This window comes from Canis aureus, chromosome 35, assembly GCF_053574225.1.
Source record: "Canis aureus isolate CA01 chromosome 35, VMU_Caureus_v.1.0, whole genome shotgun sequence".
Lineage (NCBI taxonomy): Eukaryota > Metazoa > Chordata > Mammalia > Carnivora > Canidae > Canis > Canis aureus.
Window position 1 is genome coordinate 7,036,051 of NC_135645.1, and position 21,119 is coordinate 7,057,169.

At 36.3% G+C, this 21,119-nt stretch overlaps 1 protein-coding gene across 4 annotated transcripts in view; it reads right to left on the reverse strand.

Annotated features, from left to right (window-relative positions):
* Nucleotides 1–19,399, reverse strand: part of STXBP5L (syntaxin binding protein 5L) — a 379,840-nt gene extending 360,441 nt beyond the window's left edge. For 3 of the 4 annotated variants that reach the window (XM_077884445.1, XM_077884446.1, XM_077884444.1), the window contains exons 1-2: nt 19,238–19,399; nt 17,867–18,063 (exon numbers count right to left, since the gene is read on the reverse strand). In XM_077884445.1, the coding sequence (XP_077740571.1) occupies nt 17,867–18,055 (189 nt within the window). In that variant the 5' untranslated portion in view covers nt 18,056–18,063; nt 19,238–19,399. The remainder of the gene's footprint in view (nt 1–17,866; nt 18,064–19,237) is intronic. The other variant, XM_077884447.1, reaches the window with a different exon arrangement.
* Nucleotides 19,400–21,119: the final 1,720 nt, after the last annotated feature.

Sequence of the window (21,119 nt, forward strand, 5' to 3'; positions counted from 1 at the left end):
AAAGATTGATATATTTTATATATAAAAATTTTATACAGGGGCCCCTGGGTGGTTCATTTGGTTAAGCTTCTGCCTTCAGCTCAGGTCATAATCTCAGGGTCCTGGGATCAAGCCCCACATGAGGCTCCCTGTTCAGCAGAGAGTCTGCTTCTCCCTCTCCCTCTGCTGCTTCCCCTGCTTGTGCTCTCTCTGCCAAATAAATAAATAAAATCTTTTAAAAAATTAAGAATTAAAAATTTTATACGAACTAACAGAAAATTACTAACAACCAAGAGATGAGAAAGTAACAGATATGAAAAAAATTCATGTTAGAAGAAACTCAACTGGTTAATAAGTATATAGGAAAATAACCAAGATCACTAATAACCAAAAAATACAAATTAAAATAACTATAATTTCTAATTTTCATATACTAAATGAAGAAAAATATTTTTAGGCACGCTTGGGTGGCTTAGTTGGTTGAGCATCTGCCTTCGGCTCAGGTCATGATCCTGGGTCCTGGAATGGAGCCCGCAGCCTGCTTCTCCCTCTCCCTCTGCTTTTCCCCTGCCCCTGTCAGACTCTCTCTACCATTCTCTCTCAAATAAGTAAATAAAATATTTAAAAGAAAAAAAAAGAAAAATATTTTTAAATACCTAAAGTTTGTGACAGTATCACTAAACCATTAAACTGGCAGTTATATATCACTAAGGTAAATTTAAATTGGTGAATCCTTTTGGATAATTCAGCAAGATATATGAGTATACAACTCAACCATATTAACCTTTAAGAATCTAGTCTGAGAAAATAATACTGTATATGCTGAAAGCTTAATGATCATACATACATTAGATCATTATTTTTAAAATTGAAGCAACCTGAATTTCCAATAATGAAGGAAGTGTGTATCCACCAGATGGAATGTTATAAAGCCATTAAACTTACGTAAAGAAAAAATTCCTAACATAAAAAAAGTTTATGTTCTAATGTTAATCTAAAAAAACTAGGATGTAAAATCCTCTATAAGAGCCATAACATAATATAACATAATATCCAGATATAACTGAGATACTAAACACATAATATATAATGGCCAGACCAGGTATGACAACAAAATTCTGGCCCAGAAACTGCAGCAACTAGCCTAGGAAACCAAACCACAATCCCTGCAGCAACCATTCCAGGAAGCCAAACCACAACCTCTGCAGTAATCAGCCTAGAACATCAGGACTTGGTCAATGACTGCCAGTTTCCCTGATTTTTGCAGATCTCTCCCCCCACAACACTTCAAACTCAGTATGAATAAGAGAACAACAAATGTGATTTCCAAACCAATCACATAGAATGCCCCATTTCTAGTTAGCCTGCCTCCAGTTTCTCATATCAACAACTTCCTATTAAAGCATATCTGAAGTCTACTCTTTTTTTCCACTTAAAAGCTTTCCCCACTCTGCTACTTGCCTCTGAGCCTCTTCCAAATGCAAGTAATGATGGCTGACTCCTTTACTTTAGCAAGCTCTAAATGAATACCCTCTGTTTTTGTTTGCGTGGTCATTTATGTCCATATAACAAGAACTAAACATACAAAAATACTGAGATAAAATGCACCCCAAAAAATCACTAATTATTATCTGTATGAGTATTCAATATATGGATAATTTGATAATGTTTTTCTCTCTAGCCTGCTGTATTTTCTGTAATGAGCATATCTATACTTACAATGGAAATGTAATTTTTCAATAAAAATATTTTGATGGACTACATTTCAGTAATAAAGAAGGGACAAAGTACTGATACATTGAACAACACAGACAACCTCAAAAACATTACGTTGCATGTAAGAAGACACACACATACACAAACACACACACAAAAATACATACTGTAAGATTCTATTTATATGAAGTCCAAGAACAGGCAAACCTAAGCTATAATAAAAGCCAGAAATTTGTTGCCTCAAGAAAGGGGTATGAGTGGGAAAGTAACTGGATAGAGGCAAGAAGAAATTTTTTTTTATTTAAATTTTTATTTATTTATTTATGATAGTCACAGAGAGAGAGAGAGAGGCAGAGACACAGGCAGAGGGAGAAGCAGGCTCCACGCACCGAGAGCCCGATGTGGGATTCGATCCCGGGTCTCCAGGATCGCGCCCTGGGCCAAATGCAGGCGCCAAACCGCTGCGCCACCCAGGGATCCCCCAAGAAGAAATTTTAAGAAAATTTCAGGTATTCTGTATATTTTGACTGATGGTACATAGCTATATATAACTGTCAAAACTCATTGAACTGAGTATTTAAAACCTATGAATTTAGGACTCCTGTGTGGCTCAGCGGTAGAGCACCTGCCTTTGGCTCAGGGTGTGATCTCAGGGTCCAGGGATAGAGTCCCACATCAAATCCAGCATCAGGCTCCCTGTGAGGAGGCTGTTTCTCCCTCTGCCTAGGTCTCTGCCTTTCTCTGTGTGTCTCATGAATAAATAAATGGAATCCTTTTTTTTTTAAGATTTTATTTATTTATTCATGAGAGACACAGAGAGAGAGAGAGAGGCAGAGACAGAGGCAGAGAGAGAAGTAGGCTCCATGCAGAGAGCCCGATGTGGGACTCGATCCCGGGACTCCAGGATCACGCCCTGAGCCGAAGGCAGGCGCTAACCGCTGAACCACCCAGGGATCCCCAATAAATGGAATCTTTAAAAACTAAAATAAATAAAAAATAAAACCTATGAATTTTATTATGTGTAAATTATACCTCAAATTCTTCTTTCCTTGTTCTTCCCAACTTTGTTTTCAGCTGTCAAATCTTAGGTGTTCAACTATTAGCACTATATCCCCTCAATATTTGAGTCTTGCTCCAAGCTTTTTAATCCTATAGCTCTCCTCAGAATGAAATATACAGACACTGTGAAAATGTTAAAATTAAATAAATTACGTTTATGGTGAATGTATAATCCTGTTTTGTATGAAGGCAGAAAATTAGATTAGTTATCAGGAAATAAAAAAGCATGATTTGAAGATTATTCTTTGAAGATTACACTGAACAGATCAAGATTAAACACTTTTCAATCCTTTCAAGGAAAAATTAGTAATAAAAGAGAAATGGTGACATAAAGAGCTATTTTGGTATATTAAGAGTACAATAAGAGTATTAGACTTGTTAGGAGAATAAAACTGTGGCAAAAGAAACACATTTTAAATATCTTCCAGGACACCTGGGTGGCTCAATTGGTTAAACATGTGCCTTCAGTTTAGGTCATGATCCCAGGGTCAGTTTGGTGGGGAGCCTGCTCATCTTTCTTCCTCTGCCCTCCTCCTCACTCATGCTCTCTCTCTTGCTCTGACTCTCTTTCTCAAATAAATAAATAAAATCTGGGCAGCCTGGGTGGCTCAGCGGTTTAGCGCCACCTTCAGTCCACCGCGTGATCCTGGAGACCCGGGATCAAGTCCCACTTGGGGCTCTCTGCATGGAGCCTGCTTCTCCCTCCGCCTGTGTCTCTGCCTCTCTCTCTCTCTCTCTCTCTCTCTCTCTGTGTCTCTCATGAATAAATAAATAAAATCTTTAAAATCTTAAAATAAATATCTCCCAGATTCTCTCACTTTAGAATAAAAGAGCTTTTAGCCAAGAGACTATAAATAGAAATTAAGATAAACAAAGGACAAAGAGAAAGATAGCAAATATACTATAACATGATTTTAAAAATAGAAATACAAGGTAAAAAGGAGGAAAGTGGTAAGGGAGAAAAGAACTTAAACCATTTAAAGAAGACTAAAAGAGGAAATTTCATAAAAGCTACAAAAAATGAATTAAATACACATGTTGCAAATCATTAATTGCATAAAAATATAAGTGGTTCATTTAGTGTGGGCTGGCCTCACAGATTAAAAAAAAAAGATGGCCCAGTTACAAAGTGCCTAGTATAGAGTTATATATAAAATAGGCCTTCAATAAATAAGTACATAGTAAGTAATACACAAAAGTAAATGAATTCACCTAATACCTATGCTGAGTAACTGTCAAAACACAAGAGTATTGAATATTACCTCAAATAGCAAAGAAATTTTGGTTAAGATAGAACTGAAAAAAGCAAAGAAAGTTCCAATAATAACTATCTAAGGATGGAAGGGAATTAGAGTAATGAAACTTCTGAATTACATAAATAATCAATAAAAATAATATACAGATTATTTAAAAATGGAACTCTCAATAAATCAAAGTATGTTCCTCATAAGTATTTTGATCCTTTCCTTACTGCCCTCCAATCTAGTTCTACAAGTATAGTTAGCCTATTAACCTGAGTCTTAGATATCCTATAACTTAGAAGAGAGAAAACTCTCTCTTCTCCAATAACTTCTCTTAAGAGAGGGAAAAAAAAAGAGTTGACTAATCCACTTTCAGCTTTTTAAAAAAGATTTCATTTAGTTATATTTATTTATTTTAGAAAGAGAGAAAAAAAGAGAGCACGAGTGAGGAGAGGGACAAGACGGACAGGGGAGAGGAAGAGAAAGCATCTCAAGCAGAGTCACTGCTGAGTGCAGAGCCCCATGCAGGGCTTTATCTCAGGACCTGGAGATCATGACCTGAGCCAAAACCAAGAGTGAAACATTTAACCAACTGAGCCACCCAGGCTCTCCTCAGCTTCTTGCTATATAATTCTAAGTACTATAGAGTGAGTCTTTGTCAAATAAATGTTTTACTTTTTCATCTATTTTTAAAATATTCTTAAAACAAGAGATATGTGAAACTGGCTCCCATCCTAATCCCTCCAATAACTTATGTCATAGATAAAAATTAATACCATCGGATGCAACCTAAAGAATCAACTCCAGTCTTATTTTCACATATTCTATGTCTTTTATGTCTCTTATATTTTCCTCTTTTCCAATAATCTAAGGGAAATTTACCCTACATCATGAAGTAGGAGGAGTAGCTTAGACTTACTTAAAAATACTTTTTCCAATTTCTTAAAAGATGTGACCATCTCTAGAAGATAAATTTTAAGTCTGAAATCTATTCCTCACATATAATCTAACAGTTTAAAAAGGCAATAGGCAAAGAGTTTTGTTTTCAACAACACACACAAAAGCATAAGATACACAAAACAAAACTCTGCAACTTTACACAAATTGAGTTAAAGACAACTTCAAGCCAGATGAAAATGCAGTGTGAACCTTGTTTGGTTTCCCATCGAAACAAATCAATTACAAAATATGGAACAATTGAGGAAATTTAAACATTAAATGCATATTAGAGTGTATAAAGAAACTCTGTTAATGTTTTTAGATGTGATAATCGTACCAGAGATTTTTTAAGAGGAGAAGGGGAGACAGTTTATATTTTTGAAAAGGAGAACGGGAGGATGTTATCTCAGAAGTTTTTACAGATGAAATGGCATAATGTCTGACATTTGCATTAAAACAATAAAACAGATCAAGATTTGCAAAGTTGATAATTATTGAAACTAAGAGTTTATTATGGTATTTCCTGTTTATTTTCAATAAGGTAACTCAAAAAACAACAGATAGGTGAAAGTAATGAACATCTTTGTAAAAGGCAGAATAATGACCCCCTAAAGAAGCTGTGAATATGTTAAGTTTTATGGCAAAGGAGAATCAAGGTTGCAGATGAAATGAAGATTGCTAATCAGTAGACCTTGAAATGGGGAGATTAATCTGGATTATCCCAGTGGGCCCAATATGATCGTAAAGGTCTCTAAATATGGAAGAGGGAAGCAGGAAAGTTAGTGTCACAGTGATGCAGTGTGAGAAAAATTCAAATGGCCAGTGATGAGAAGAACATAGAAGGAATTATAAGCAATTCTTTAGAGAAAACACTCTCTTAGAGCCCTAACAACACCTTCATTTTACCCCAATGACACCCATTTCAGACTTCTGACCTCCAGAACTGTAAGCTAATAAATTTGTATTCTTCTTATACATCTATTCGCTTTTTTAAATGTACCTTTTTTTTTCAGATTTTATTTTTAAGTAATCTCTACTCCCAACCTGGGGCTTGAATTTTCAACCCCAAAATTGAGTCATATTCTCTACTCACTGAACCAGCCAGGCACCCCTTTATACATCTATTCTTTTTTTTAAAGATTATATTTATTTATTTGAGAGAGAGAGAGAGAGGGTGCTCATGAGCAGGGGCAGTGGTGTGGTGATGTAGAGCACAAGTAGAGGGAGAAGCAGGCACTCACTGATCAGGGACCCCGACTTACAGGATCCTGAGATCATGACCTGAGCCAAAAGCAGATGCTTAACTGACTGAGCCACCCAGACATCCCAACACATCTCTTAAAAGTATTAATTGTATCAACTCTATCCTCCATTATAGTGTGCCCTTAATTTTATTCATCATCTTACTGAAAATAGTTTTACCTTAACTTCCTCCTGATCTAAATGGGTTCTCTCAGTTCTGGTTTGTTTTTAATTTGTCAGCTTTGTTTTCACTATCCTTGACCTCTCTGCAATGCTGAGACATTCCTGAGTTTCTTTCTTAATATTCTTTCTGAAGAAAGCATCAGATTATTTACCTCTACTTTTGAGTTCTCCTCTTAGTATTCTGCTTACTTCTATTTTTCCCTTGTTAGGTTTACATTTCTCATTTACTCAGATGTTTACAAACTGTAAGCATTTCCCTCAGACTCACTCTAATTTCTCAATTGATTGTACTACTAATGATTTTCAAACTTTTTTGGTTTGCAGATTTATAGAAAGATATTTAGTCAATTTATAATGAATAAATTAGACTGAACATTAACCAATCCAATTAATTTTCTTGACAGTCTAATTTTGTTGTGTATATTTAGGTAAAGTACTAGTTTTTAATGTCACTGAAATTTACAGATGATTAGCAAAGAAAAAAAATCTTTTTAAAACTATCAGTTTTCTCTAGTTACCAATCCTTACCTTTCGGATCCAGGCATCAAATCTACATTTAAAACCACCATTACAAAATGATCAATTTTATTTATAATGAAATGTCATATACTATGATGATGTTTTTATGCTATTTTCAATCCAAAAGATGTTTATCAGATATATATATAAACCAATTATAAGGCACCCATCTCAAGTTAAAACATGATATATTATATACATTTTCATATTCATTATACTGATTATATCATTATATCATTACATTCATTGATTATATCATATATCATTACATATCATAATAATTATATCATTACATGCAAAATAATTCCATATACCATTAATAACAACTGGTAATTTTAGGCCTCCAATGGAACTAAAATCATACTCTCCTTTCTAATATCTTATATAAGTCCAGAAAATATCTTAAGTGATTTTACTGATAAATCAACCAAATAGTATTATTGCAGTCATTTAATCAAGCCTCTACACAAGTATCACAGTGGGCCTATTATGTACTTTCTGAGGTCTTGTAGTCTATTCTTTATAACTACTTTCTCTAAATCCTTTTAATATGGTTTCTAATTTTGGCTTTCTAAAATTTAATCACTGATTTTCTAAGTCCTAATCGATGAATTTTAGCATTACTTAGAAAGTTAGGCATGATTCCCCACTGTATTACACACATTAAGGGATTAGCCTTTCAAATATTAAAAAGATGCTTTAAATTTTTTAATTTAAAAAAAGAGCACTAAAAAAATAAAAAATAAAAAATAAAATAAAATAAATTAAAAAAAAAAGAGCACTGCAGCTATAACCAAAATATTTTATAAAGATCATTATTTTGACAATTAAGTAGGAACAAAAAACTCAGTTTCCTCTAATAGGAAAAAAACTCAATTTAAAGCTTAAAACAAAAGGGAGACAGAACATGAGAGACTCCTAACTTTGGGAAATGAACTAGGGGTGGTGGAAGGGGAGGAGGGCGGGGGGTGGGGGTGATTGGGTGGCGGGCACTGAGGTGGGCACCTGACAGGATGAGCACTGGGTGTTATTCTGTATGTTGGCAAATTGAACACCAATAAAAAATAAATTTATTATTAAAAAAAATAAAGCTTAAAATAGGGCTTCTACTTCAAACCTTTAATGAATACAAAGTTATTGCTATTAAGCTAATATGTAAATGGTATATAGAAATATGATATTAGAAAGCAATACAATCATTCTATCATTAAAAGTAAACTGCAACTTAACCCTATGATTTTTTGCAGGCAAATCTTCAAGTGAAGGCAGAAGGAAGTCTACAGAAATGCACTAAACTTCAAGATATAAGAATTCATTTTAATCACTAGTAATAATCCTACGTATAAACAAACTTGGAAATTATGTTAAGTTTTTAAGATAGTTCTATATTGGGACATACATAAAGTATGATAGTGCTAATTTTTAATATGTATATTTTTAGTTGAAGTATAATTAACAGTGTTATATTGGTTTTGGGTGCACAATATGATTCAACAGTTCCATCCTATCATTCAGTGCTCATTATAGTAAATGTATTCTTAATCCCCTCTATTTCACCCATCCCCTCTAGCAACGACCAGTTTGCTCTACTTTAGAGTCTGCTTTTCTTTTGTCTTTTATCTAGCTTTGTTTCTTAAATTCCATACATAAGAGAAAATCATATGGTATCTATCTCTGTCTGACTTACTTACTTAGCATTAATACCCTCTAAGTCCATCCATGTTGTTGCAAATGGCAAGATCTCATTCTTTTATACGGGTGAGTAATATTCTACTATATATACATCACATCTTTATTCATTCATCTATCAATGGCCATTTGGGTTGCCTATTTGGCTATTATAAATAATGCTGCAATAAACATCGGGGCGCATACATCTTTTTGAGTTAGTGTTGTTTTCTTCGCATAAATATCCAGCAATGAAATCACTATCCATATGGTAGTTCTATTTTTAATTTTTTTGAGGAACCTGCATGCCAGGTTTTATTCTTTTGCATGTAGCTGCCCAGTTTTCCCAGCAACATTTCTTGAAGAGACTGTCTTTCCTTATTTTATGTTCTTGCCTACTCTGTCACAGATTAATTGACCATATAATTATGCATTTATTTCTGCAATTTCTATTCTGTTTATCTATGTGTCTATTTTTGTGTCAGTATCACACTGTCTTGATTACTGGAGTTTTGTAGTGTATCTTGAAAGTGGAATTATGATACCTTCAGTTTGTTTTTTCTTTCTCGAGATAGGTTTCTCTATTCAAGGTCTTTTGTGATTCCATATAGATTTTAGTATTATTTGTTCTAGTTCTGTGGGAAATGCTGTTGGTATTTTGATAGGTATTGCTAATCTAATGCTCTGCATATTGCTTTGTGTAGTATGAACATTTTAACAATTATCAGTTCTATCAATCTATTCCATGCTCACATGGAATATCTTTCAATTTGCTTATCCCATCTTCATTTTCTTTGATCAGTGTTTTATACTTTTTGGAGTACAGGTCTTTCACTTCATTACTTAAGTTTATTCCTACATATTTTATTATTTAGTGTAATTGTAAATTGGATTGTTTTCTTAATTTTTCTTTCTGCTACTTCATTATTAGTGTATAGAAACACAACAGAGTTCTGTTATTAACTTTGTATCCTGCAACTTTACTGTATTATCAGTTCTAGTAGTTTTTGATGGACTCTTTCAAATATTCTATATATAATATATAGTACAACATCATCTGAAATTGAATGCCTTTGTATGCCTTTTATTTCTTTTTCTCATCTGACTGTTCCAGTATTATGTTGAATAAAAGTGGTGAGAACAGACATCTTTCTCTTGTTCCTGATCTTAGAGGAAAAGGAACAAGAGAGAGCTGTAAGTTCTTACCATTTTTTTCAAAACGGAGTATGAATACTATTTGTTTTTAAGATAAGAACTGCCATACTGAGACCAATAATCCAATTTACTGATAATATATTAGTACCAAAGAACTTTTTGTAAGAAAATGTGACTGTTCTCTACAGTAAATTTAAAAATTTATAAACAGAGATGCCTGGGTGGCTCAGCAACTAAGCGCCTGCCTTGAGCCTAGGGCATGATCCTGGAGATCCCAGTCCTTCATCGGGCTCCTACAGGGACCCTTGTTCTCCCTCTGCTTGTATCTACCTCTCTCTCTCTCTGTCTCTCGTGAATAAATGAATAAAATCTTTAAATAAAAAAAATTTATAAACATACTTCCTACAAGTCTATAATCCCTTACATGAGCCAGTCCCTGCACCCTTATGCTCTTAGGATAAACAAAGTAGAGATAAAGATAAACAAAGTAACTGAATAATCTAGCTTTTGTTTCAGATTCTAAAAAAATAATAATAGTTTTAATTCCTTTGATACTTAAATTTGTTAACATCGCAACCCTAACAAGGTTGCTTAAGTCTTCTGGTTTGCCTCCATTCCTAGTCTTAAAAATGCCTACCCTCAACTGTCCATTTTGGTGACAGAAGCATGAAGTCATTGTCAGATGCTTTACCCATTATAAGTTATCCTGCAGTGTCAACAGCACTATCTTTTGTTCTACCAGTTATAGTGTAGAATGAGAGAAATTCACACATCTCAGGGAATATTTTAATGAATGAAAATTGCAGATATGTAGACCTGTGATCATGGTCTTGTGCCAAACTCAGTTACAAAACCTTCCCAAATAAAATGGTGTTAAATTAGAAGAATGTGGAGACAATGGAAAACCTAAAGACTGATGATAATAATAGGAATACCTAGGCATTTGTCCTTCTTGAGCTTTCCAGGGTCCTGGAAAGCCTAATTCTCTATAGTCCTCTTTCTTTCTTTCTTTTCTTTCTTTCTTTCTTTCTTTCTTTCTTTCTTTCTTTCTTTCTTTCTTTTTCTTTCTTTCTTTCTTTCTTTCTTTCCTTTCTTTCTTTCTTTCTTTTTCTTTCTAGATTTAATTTATTTTACAGAGAGAGAGAGAGAACACAAGCAGGGGGAGGGGAAAAGGGTGAGAGAATTCTCAAGCAGACTCCCCATTGAGCAGGGAGCCTGACATTCGCTCAATCCCAGTACCCTTAGCTCAGATCAAGGATTAGACGTTTAATGAACTGAGCTATCCAGGTGCCCTCCACACCTATGTTCCTGATTTTATAGCCATTGATCTGAGAAGATCTAATGTTATATCTGGTATGAGGATCATGTTACAAATCCATTTCCTTACAGAAGTTACACCGGTTATCTACATGTTATCTCTGACACTAACACCATTTATAAAAACAACTTACAAATATAATGAATAGGAAGTTGGCTAATTTAAGAGTTTACTCAAAACTTTAGGAATTATTCCACCTGGTTCTTGTAATATATTTATTTTTGTCTATTTCATTAATTAGGTCTAGAGCATTCCATGTATTTGTCACTGTCAATCTAGTACTTCTGAATTGTTCCCCTAAAAAGATCATTTAGAAACAAAAATATCCCTTATACCTTCCTCAATAAAAACTGAAACTTAATTGAGTATCTCTACAATCTTCTTTTTCATATCTTATTGAAAATTACACCCATATTCCTAAAGTGGTGTCACTCACTGAATGGTTTCCATGACATTTACTTCATAAGAGCCTTTTCCAAGAGGCTGTTCAAAATAATATCTAATTTGCTCTTTTTTTTCTTTTAAAAGTAGGCTCCATGCCCAGCATAGAGCTTAAACTCAAGACCCTGAGGATCAAGACTTTAGATGAGATCAAGAGTTGAATGCTTAACTGACTGAGCAACCCAGGCATCCCTCTAGTTACATTCTATCAGTTTCCTTGCTCTCATTTATTCATCTATTCATTTAACAAATAATTAACTGTCTTCTATATGGCAGGCACTGTTCTATGAATTGGTAAGGTAGTAGTGAACATAAGAAGGCCCCACCTTCGTGAGTTAAATTATGATAGAAGTAAACAACAAGCAAATATATAATGTAATAGCAGATAGTTGTGTTATCAAGAATAAGTAATCAGGATAAGGGCAGAAAGAGAGCAAGTGAGCAGCAATCAATGAAGATCTCTCTAAGGAGGGAGACAGAACATGAGAGACTCCTAACTCTGGGAAATGAACAAGGGGTGGTAGAAAGGGAGGTGAGCGGGGGGTGGGGTGACTGGGTGATGGGCACTGAGGGGGGCACTTGATGGGATGAGCACTGGATATTATTCTATATGTTGGCAAATTGAACACCAATAAAAAATAAATTTTAAAAAAAGATCTCTCTTCTTCTCTCTTAAGAAGTTAACAATTGAACTAAGAATTGAATAATGTAAAAAGGAATATGTAATATAATTATTAGGGAGGAGAGTGTCCCAGGTAAAGGAAACAGCAAATGCAAAAGCCTTGAAGCAGAAATCATGTCTGAGAAATGGTAAGAAAGCCAATGTACCTGGTGCAGTTTAAGTACCAGGAAGTACAGTTGAAAATGATGTCTTATCAGGACCAGATCATTTAGATCTTTATAAGACATTAAGAGGAATTTTGTTTTTATTTTTAAGAGAAATAAAAGCCATTGAAGAGTTCTGAGCAGGAAGCCCATAATACGATTCAAAATTTAAAAGGATTCTGCTGCTTATTATGCGAGGATACTGTGTAGTGAGGACTGAGTGAAAACATAAAACACCTAGAAAGCTGTAGAATAGTAGTCCAGGCAAAAGATGTCATGGAAATGAAGAGATGTGGTCAGATTTAGGATGTATTTTGAAAGGGAGCCAACAGAAAAGTCTATCTTCTCAAAGTCTCTATGTTTCCTAAGCAATTGATCATGTTGATTTTTTTAATAAGAATGATAAAACAATTGATCATGTTGATTTTTTTAATAAGAATGATAAGGCAGAAAAAATGCTGGATTTAATAATGGAAGAACAGAGCTTTAAACTTAGCTATGCCTAAGCAATTGATCATGTTGATTTTTTTAATAAGAACGATAAAGCAGAAAAAATGCTGGATTTAATAATGGAAGAACAGAGATTTAAACTTAGCTATGCCTCCTACCAACTTGGAGACCTAAGGATACCACTTCAATTCTCTGGCCTCAGATGTCTCTCCAGTAAAATACAAATATTTAGACTTCTTTGCCTTACTTATAAAACTATTATGAAGGTCAAATGGGAGATCTTACAGATGAAGTTCTCTAACTTTAACCAACCTGCTAGATTAACAAAAACTTCCCATTCTCTTTGCAAAACATAGATTGATATTAATGATTCCCTGAATACTTACTACTAGAAACTCTAGCTAGCATACTCATACTCTCCTACTTCCAGCCTAATTAAGTGTAGGTGAGTTAACTATAGGCATATATATGTGTATATACATATATATACAATATATTCATAAATCTAGATATATATCTAGTTTTTATATATACATATACACATTCATGTATATATACACTCATCTATACTTTTTAAATATATGTGAAATATATAGCTGGTGCTTGAACAACATGGTAATTAATCTCATGGGTCCACTGATGCTTGGAATTTTTTAAATAAATATAGTACCATAAATGTATTTCTTCTTATAATTTTCTTAATAATATTTTCTTTTCTCCAGCTTACTTTATTGTAAGAATATTGTAAGAATCATCTAGAAGGACCTCACATTCTGCTTCAAGGCATATAAGTTCTTACTCCACTTTAAATAAATTAAAATAAAAAATTATACATAATGAATTTGGGATATTTGTGGAAGAAAAGTTCACACAGAACTCCAATTAGAGAATCAATGTTCAACAAAAAAATCTTGTTCATTTATCAAGTGATTTGTAAATTAATGTATATTTACATGTTTTCAATTTAAATAAAATGTTTAAGACATTTATCATTATTAATAACTTTCTGCTTTAATCTCATTTCAATTAATCAACCAACCATGTTCATTCATAAAGTATATAATTGTTTTCAGTACTGACTGTGTATCAAAATCTTCTGTGGGGCCTTTTCAAAAAATCCAAGTGCGTAGGCCCAATCCCTAGGGACTGATTCTCTAAGATGGGTGAAACTAGAAATCTCTCTTTCACACAGAGTTGAGAACTACTGGTCTGCTAGGTAATGAGCAGCCTAGCAATTATATGGATACAAATATATTTACCTCTCAAAGAGTTGACAATATAATAGTGACAGAAAAAATAAAATTTCTAATCACAATAAGGTGCTAAATTAACTCTATAGGAATATGCCAGGTGCTACAGGTAAACAGAAAAAGCAAAAAACAACAACAGCAACAACAAACAAACAACTCTCAAAGAGTTGACAATATAATAGTGACAGAAAAAATAAAATTTCTAATCACAATAAGGTGCTAAATTAACTCTATAGGAATACGCCAGGCGCTACAGGAAAACAGAAAAAGCAAACAACAACAAACAAACACAAAAAACTAACTCTGCTTTGAGTAGTAAAAAAGGAAAGCAGTGGTCAGAGCTGGTTTCATGGAGGTGGTATTTTAACTATGAAATAAAAAGTAACTGGGGCAGGCATCTGAGTTGCTCAGTCTGTTAAGCATCCAACTCATAATTTCAGCTCAGGTCATGATCTCAGGGTCCTGGGATCGAAACCCTCCTTGGGCTTTGTTCAGCAGGGAATCTGCTTGAGGTTTCTCTCCTCCCTCTCCATCTCCCTCTCCTCATGCTTGTGCATGCTCTCTAGCTCTCTCTCTCTAAAATAAATAAGTCTTTTAAAAAAAAAATAATTGGGAACTCTCCAATTTTATTAAACCTGGAAAGGATATTGTAGTCAGAAGCAAGAGATTAAGAAAAGGCACTGATATATGAAAATACAGTGCTGTCAGGTAATGTAATGTTTAGGAAATCAAAGAAATGAGGATGGAAAGGTAAACAGGAACCCTACCTAAAGGGAACTATATAGAGAGCAAGTTAAGCAGTTTGACATTTATTGTAAGGGCAATCATTTCAAACTGTGTTTCATAGAATTCAAGTTCAGAAAAGGCATTTCATGTATTTCACAAATATCTGAACAAATAGACATTCAAATGTATACATACTGAACGGAGATTGCAGTAAACCAACATATTGTTTTTGCTAATCTTGAACCAAAGTTTCTTCTATCATTTCTGTGTTTTTGAACTTCTTTTACATTTGTCACTGATTATAAAGGTTGTAGCTTTATATCTTTACCTTAAGGCGAGCAAAAGTCCTACTACCTGCCAGAGCTGATATTATACAACAAAAAACAAATATTAAAAAAAAAGATTTTTATTGAATAGCTACGTAATTTATTCTTTAAATGTGTGCCAATAAAGTATATTTATCTGTTTTAATAGATGTTATTTACAGGGTTTCACATTAGACTTTTGTTTGTAGAGCGTCACTGCACTAGGGAAACCAACCCAGAATTTTTTGCAGGGAAATGATATAATGAACATTAGAGTTCAGAAATAACCATTCATATAACAAAATCACTTGGAATAGGGTAAAACAAGAGGTAAGAAGATGAGGGAGGAAGTGATTTCAAGAGACTGGCCAAGAAAATACGATAGAATGAACAGGTACTGGAAATGGCGAAAAGGGAACAGATTTCAGAAATACTAAGGGGGAATAGATAGGATTTGATGACTGATCAGAAAATAGAGAGCAGGATGTTTTTCAAAAGAGCGGATTTCAGATTTGTACTTTAATTTTGGCCATGTGGAAAAGGTACAAGTACCCAAAAGGTGCCAACTGCTTAGTACTCAGAATAGAATGTTCTTTGCACATTTAATCAGTGAGTCCAAATGAAGTCCCCATTTTAGTAACAGTTCTAACTTTGAAACTTCCTTAATCCATTTTCATATATTTTATTCTTTAGGTTATAGACCAGGTAACCTAAAGTACAATCATAAAATCACTTTTTAAAATTAACTGTATTGCTATCCAAAAATAATTTAGTACTTTCCCCATTTAGTATCATTTCAATACTATTAGTGTCCCACTTATATAACTGTCTTTCTAATTACTTTGAAAGTATAATTTTGTTACCTATATTACTATAGCCCACTGCTTATAATCATCTCAACAAGGTAATTTTAAAACTATAAGAACGATATAAAAATACACATCTTATTGTCTTTCCCAATTTTACACATTGCCTTCATTTAAGTGCCTTATTTGATCTTCCCAATAACCTTCTTAAGTCAGAAGAGCAGAAATACTTATCATACTATATGGGAAAAATCAAGGTTCAAGGCAGATAAATGGCTTGCCCAAGACACATGTCTGGCAAGTGACAGAGCTTTAAATAAAATATAATGTGATTCCTAGGCCAGTGTTCCTACCATGCCATATGTTTTTGAAGTAATACATATTTAACTTATGCCACTTTTCATGTCTATTTCCTATCTGAATAAATAGGAAAATAACTATATATCCTATTTTCCTCTCTTGCATTCATCCATTTTCCCTGAAGTTTTTAATTTAAAACCTCCTCTACCAGGTTCAAAACCTCAACAGTCCAATGCAACTCTGTTACAGTGGTCTATCTTTTGTATGTCAATTTTATCTTTACCAAAATTCTCCTGCCTCACATTCATGAACTAAAAGAATTTGGAAATCTTTTCAGAATCTGGGGTGGAAACAGCAATATGCCAAAGATTAGATAATCAGGGCATTATTCAACTGATTAGCAGTTCAAATATGACTGCTAGGACCCTTTTATATATTTGTCTCGTGACCGATTTTAAGCCCTAATCTGACAAAGTATATATTATTTCAAATTGAGAATGAAATTATATACAACTTTGTATACAAAATTTTATGCATACAAACCTCACAGGGTAGAACTACATCTATCTGGCAATAATCTGACCTAATTCTGAATAAACTCACTTTTATGTAAACTAATATATAATACTTTAATAACTACAGATTAAATGTTTCTATAATGACCTTACTGAAAATGGAGACTAAGACAATAATTGAAACCTATCTCATTATATGTTATTTACTACAAAAATAATTTTAATAATTTCAAAAAAATTATTTTGAAGTACCAAAAAATTTAATAATTTCTGTGATTTCAAAAATTCATGATTTGTTCTTATGTATTCAAATATTTTAAAGCTATATTCATCTGTATCATATGAAAGACTTAGTAGCTTTTTTAATTGTACAATGGCAGGTCAAAAACACATTCCTAGAAACCCCCCTCCAAAAAGGAATAATAAAAATTATAAACTATGTCAGAAAATATAACTGTCTAGTAGCAAAATGTTTGTTTTGTAAATTCTCGTGTCTCCCCATCAGAAACTCTTTCTTTTGCTTATTCATTAGAAGTTGAACATTTAAGCATAATTACCTAAAATGTTTCCTCACTAAACCAGAACACAGGCTACATTTTAAGTTTTTACAAATATTAAGTCCATGGCAAGTTGTTTATTAAGAATCTAAGAATCTGGGGATGTTTTTCCACAGAATTTTAAACAACAAATATAAAACCATACCATTAGATCTTTTAAAATGGATATATTTATTTAGCTATTATCTACTTACTTCTAGCAACATCTTAATAGCCATAATTATCTTATACTGCACAGTGAAATAAAATAATAGTTTCTCTGAATGTCAACAAAGAATCAACTAGAATGATTTTTTTTCTGTCAGTTTACTACTTCTACATAAATATTACATTAAAAATGTCCACAATTTAGGCCTTACCATTGTCTTGCAAATTCTACTTCTTATGTTGGCTTATATCCACTTCAAACTAACATAGCTTTCTAAATTGATGCTGAAGTCAATGCTTAGAATATCTTTATTAATTCAAACGTCTATCTATAGAGTTCTCTAATGCTGGCATCTCAACAATTTCCAGTCCCTAGTGTCAGCCTTGTTGTTTTTTGTTTTGTTTTGTTTTTGTTTTTTTAATTCTTCTTTCCTCACAAGAAAGAAAGAAAGAAAGAAAGAAAGAAAGAAAGAAAGAAAGAAAGAAAGAAAAGAAAGGCAAGCTTTAAGCCAATTCAAAACTTACCTTGCATATCTGGAAATACTCTGAAGTCAGGGTTTCCTGAATCTCCTCTTTAAGAAGCCCTGCAGTCCCTCCAGGATGTACGGAACCACTTCCAGCCCCACCACCACTGTTACCGCCACTGCTGCTACCACTGCCAGGGGAGGAGGCAGTTAAGCCATCCAAAACTTTTCGGAAATTAAACTTCTTCATTTTAAAAACTGTTGAGAAATGCAAAAAAAAAAAAAAAAAAAAAGGGGGGGGGAGGGTGACTTAACACACGGACTTACACCTGCGTGAAAGTGTTCAGCTTTCATCAGTCAAGGCAGTAGCCAGTCCCCATTTTAAGAGCCTTGGCTCTAAGTGACTAAAAGAAAAAGAGGGAGTCAGACTTTATCGTGTCAAATTTTAATTCCAAAAAAGAACACCCTTCAAAAAAAAAAAAAAAAGATAGTAAAATAATGACTCTAAAAGCAACAGTATCTCCTCCTCATACACCCCATTTTCAAGGGCTTTCTCCCCAGCTGTAGCTACGCTTTATCAGCACTGGGGTAAAAATAAAAGGCAGTGTCATCATCGTCATTAGCATTATATCATCATTATTATTATACAATCGAGCCGGAGTCCAAAAGACCAAGACTCTGTCTTCTCTTCAGGGCGAGCCTTCCTCCTAAAGGGTTCAGCTCAGAATATTTTCAGATAAGCGATGTCGAGGTCGCGCGGTGGGAGAGCGGGTATTTACTACCACCTTCTGGGCTCTCCCCCGTCATCTCCCACGCTCCCTTTTCCTCAGTAGGTCATGAGGGGGAGGCCTTTTTCTATTCCCCAATCTCCCCCCCCCGAAAAAAAAAGCCGGACCCCAAAACATCTGCGGGTGACCCACAGCCACAGCCGACGGGAGGGGCGAACGGCGGCGCCGGCTGCCTCCGCTTCTCCCCCCCGCCCGCCCCCCGTCCCCCTTCCCGCCCAGCCTCTCCCCCCTCCCCGCTCCCCTCACCCCTCACCCCTCACCCCCCACCCCGCTCGGCCCGCCGCAGCCGCCGCGTTCGCCCGCCCGTGCGCTCTCCCCGCAGCACCGCGGCGGCTCGAGGGGGGACGTGAGGCGGCGGCGGCGGCGGCGGCGGCCCCGGCCGCGGCCCGAGTCCCGCCTCAGCCGCGGCTCCCGCGGGGTCTCCCCGGGCCGAGCGCCCAGGCGCGGAGCTCGCGCAAACCCCCTCCCTCACACGGACGTTCGCGCGCCCCGCCGGAGCACACGCAAGCCTCTCACAGACATTCGCGCGCGGGCGCTCACGCTCAAGCACACACACACACACACACACAGGTGTGAGGGAGCCGCGGCTGGACGGCGGCGGCGGCGTCCCAGAGGGATGGCTATCGGACTCCCGACTTAGGCACCTTCCTCGGCCGCCGCTAGCTGCCAGCCAGCCCGAGAAGCCGAAGGCGCGGAGGGAGGCGGGCTCTCAGGCGTCAATCCCGCCCGACCGCGGCCGCTTCTCCAGTCCCTCTGGTCGCGGCGCCCGGCGCTCTCCGAGGTCCTAACCGAGCAGGCAGGCTCCCAGAAGGCTCCGCCCTCCCGCCGTGGGCCGCAAGCCCCGCCCCCCGGAACGCCCCCTCGTTCACCCCGCCCCCTCCACTCCGGGACGCGGGGCGCCGGCGAACGGGGCGGAGAGCTCCGGGGACGTCAAAGGGCGGGAGCAGCCTCGGCTCCAATCCTGGGCTCCGCAGGGCCGAGTTCCGCGGTCGCGAGGCGCGGAAGAAATTTGGGGATAGGCCGGCGGAAAAGCCAATGAAAGGGGGAGGGGAGAATTTAGAAAGGTAGGTGAAGTTATTTGATTGACGGCGAGATTGGCCAGTATGCTGGGGGGGGCCTGCGTGTGGGGGGCTGTAATTGGCGCTACCTGTTGAAGGACGCAAGTGCGAATCAATAGAATGCGTGGAAGCGTGCAAACTTGGGCGCTCGGAGTCCGAGGCTGCTGGAAGGGTTTCCCTAGGGCTGACCCCGGACGGTACTGTGAACTGGGGTAGGTGATTTTGCGGTTCATCACCTCTGCTTGTTCTCCAGGTCCATCCGTTGGGCTTCCCTCCCTGCCCTGCCTCTTGCATAATTGCTTGACAAGTCACCTCTGCCAGAGAGAATTGTATTCCAGTAGACTTTTGGAATCTATATAGTATTCCAGATCCTAAGGAATCAATTGTTTAATAGGAAGAATTACCTCCCCCTCCCCCCTCCCCATTTTCACATATACACTTTTTTTTTTTTTTTTTTAAAGAAACATTTCTCTGAGTAAACCGTGTCAGGAATATATTTTAAGCTTTTTCTAGGAGTCACAGTAATCATTTGAAAGATGCACTATTTGGGGCAGGATTAAAATATATATATAATAACAGCATCAGGATGGGAAAAATTAGTTCTGAGCTCTGAATTGATACTGAGTTGGAGGAAATTTAGACCTTGATTTCTTCGCCTATGACAATGAGTAGCTCAGGGGTCATAGCTAGCTATGTCGCCCATAGACATCAGTCTGGGCAACATGAAAGAGCTCATTACTAATCATCTCATATAGTCTGACATTTTAGAGATCTTCTAGGATGACTTTTTTTTTTTTTTTTTCTGGTGGAGGAAGAGGATGGAATGAAAGGGAAGACCTGAAAGAGAAATGATTTGTCCAAGGTCACATAGCAAGGAAACAGAGATGGATTAGACACCAGTTTTTAGGATCCTCAGCTCAATGCTAACCTTCTCCTTTTGAATTTTTCCGTACTTGATGTCTATTTTACTCCTTTTGAAACCTTTCAAAGACCCCCAATTGCCATATCTAGACAGTAACACTTTTGAAGGCAGGCATGGAATTATATGTTTCTTCTACCTTGTCTAGCACGTGGCACAATGTTTCACATATAAGAGGCACTTAAAGGGTTTTGAACAGTTTGTTAATGGTTATTTTTTTTTAATTTTTATTTATTTATGATAGTCACAGAGAGAGAGAGAGGCAGAGACACAGGCAGAGGGAGAAGCAGGCTCCATGCACCGGGAGCCCGATGTGGGATTCGATCCTGGGTCTCCAGGATCGCGCCCTGGGCCAAAGGCAGGCGCCAAACCGCTGCGCCACCCAGGGATCCCTTGTTAATGGTTATTAAAAGATTTAAGTAAAAGATTTAAGTAAGAGCTGATCGATACCCAATTACATCCTATTTGGGAGGGATAAAAATAAGAGTGGAGACAAGTGCCATGTCGGATGAAAACTAGATCTTGGTAGGATCCCAAATTCTATATTGG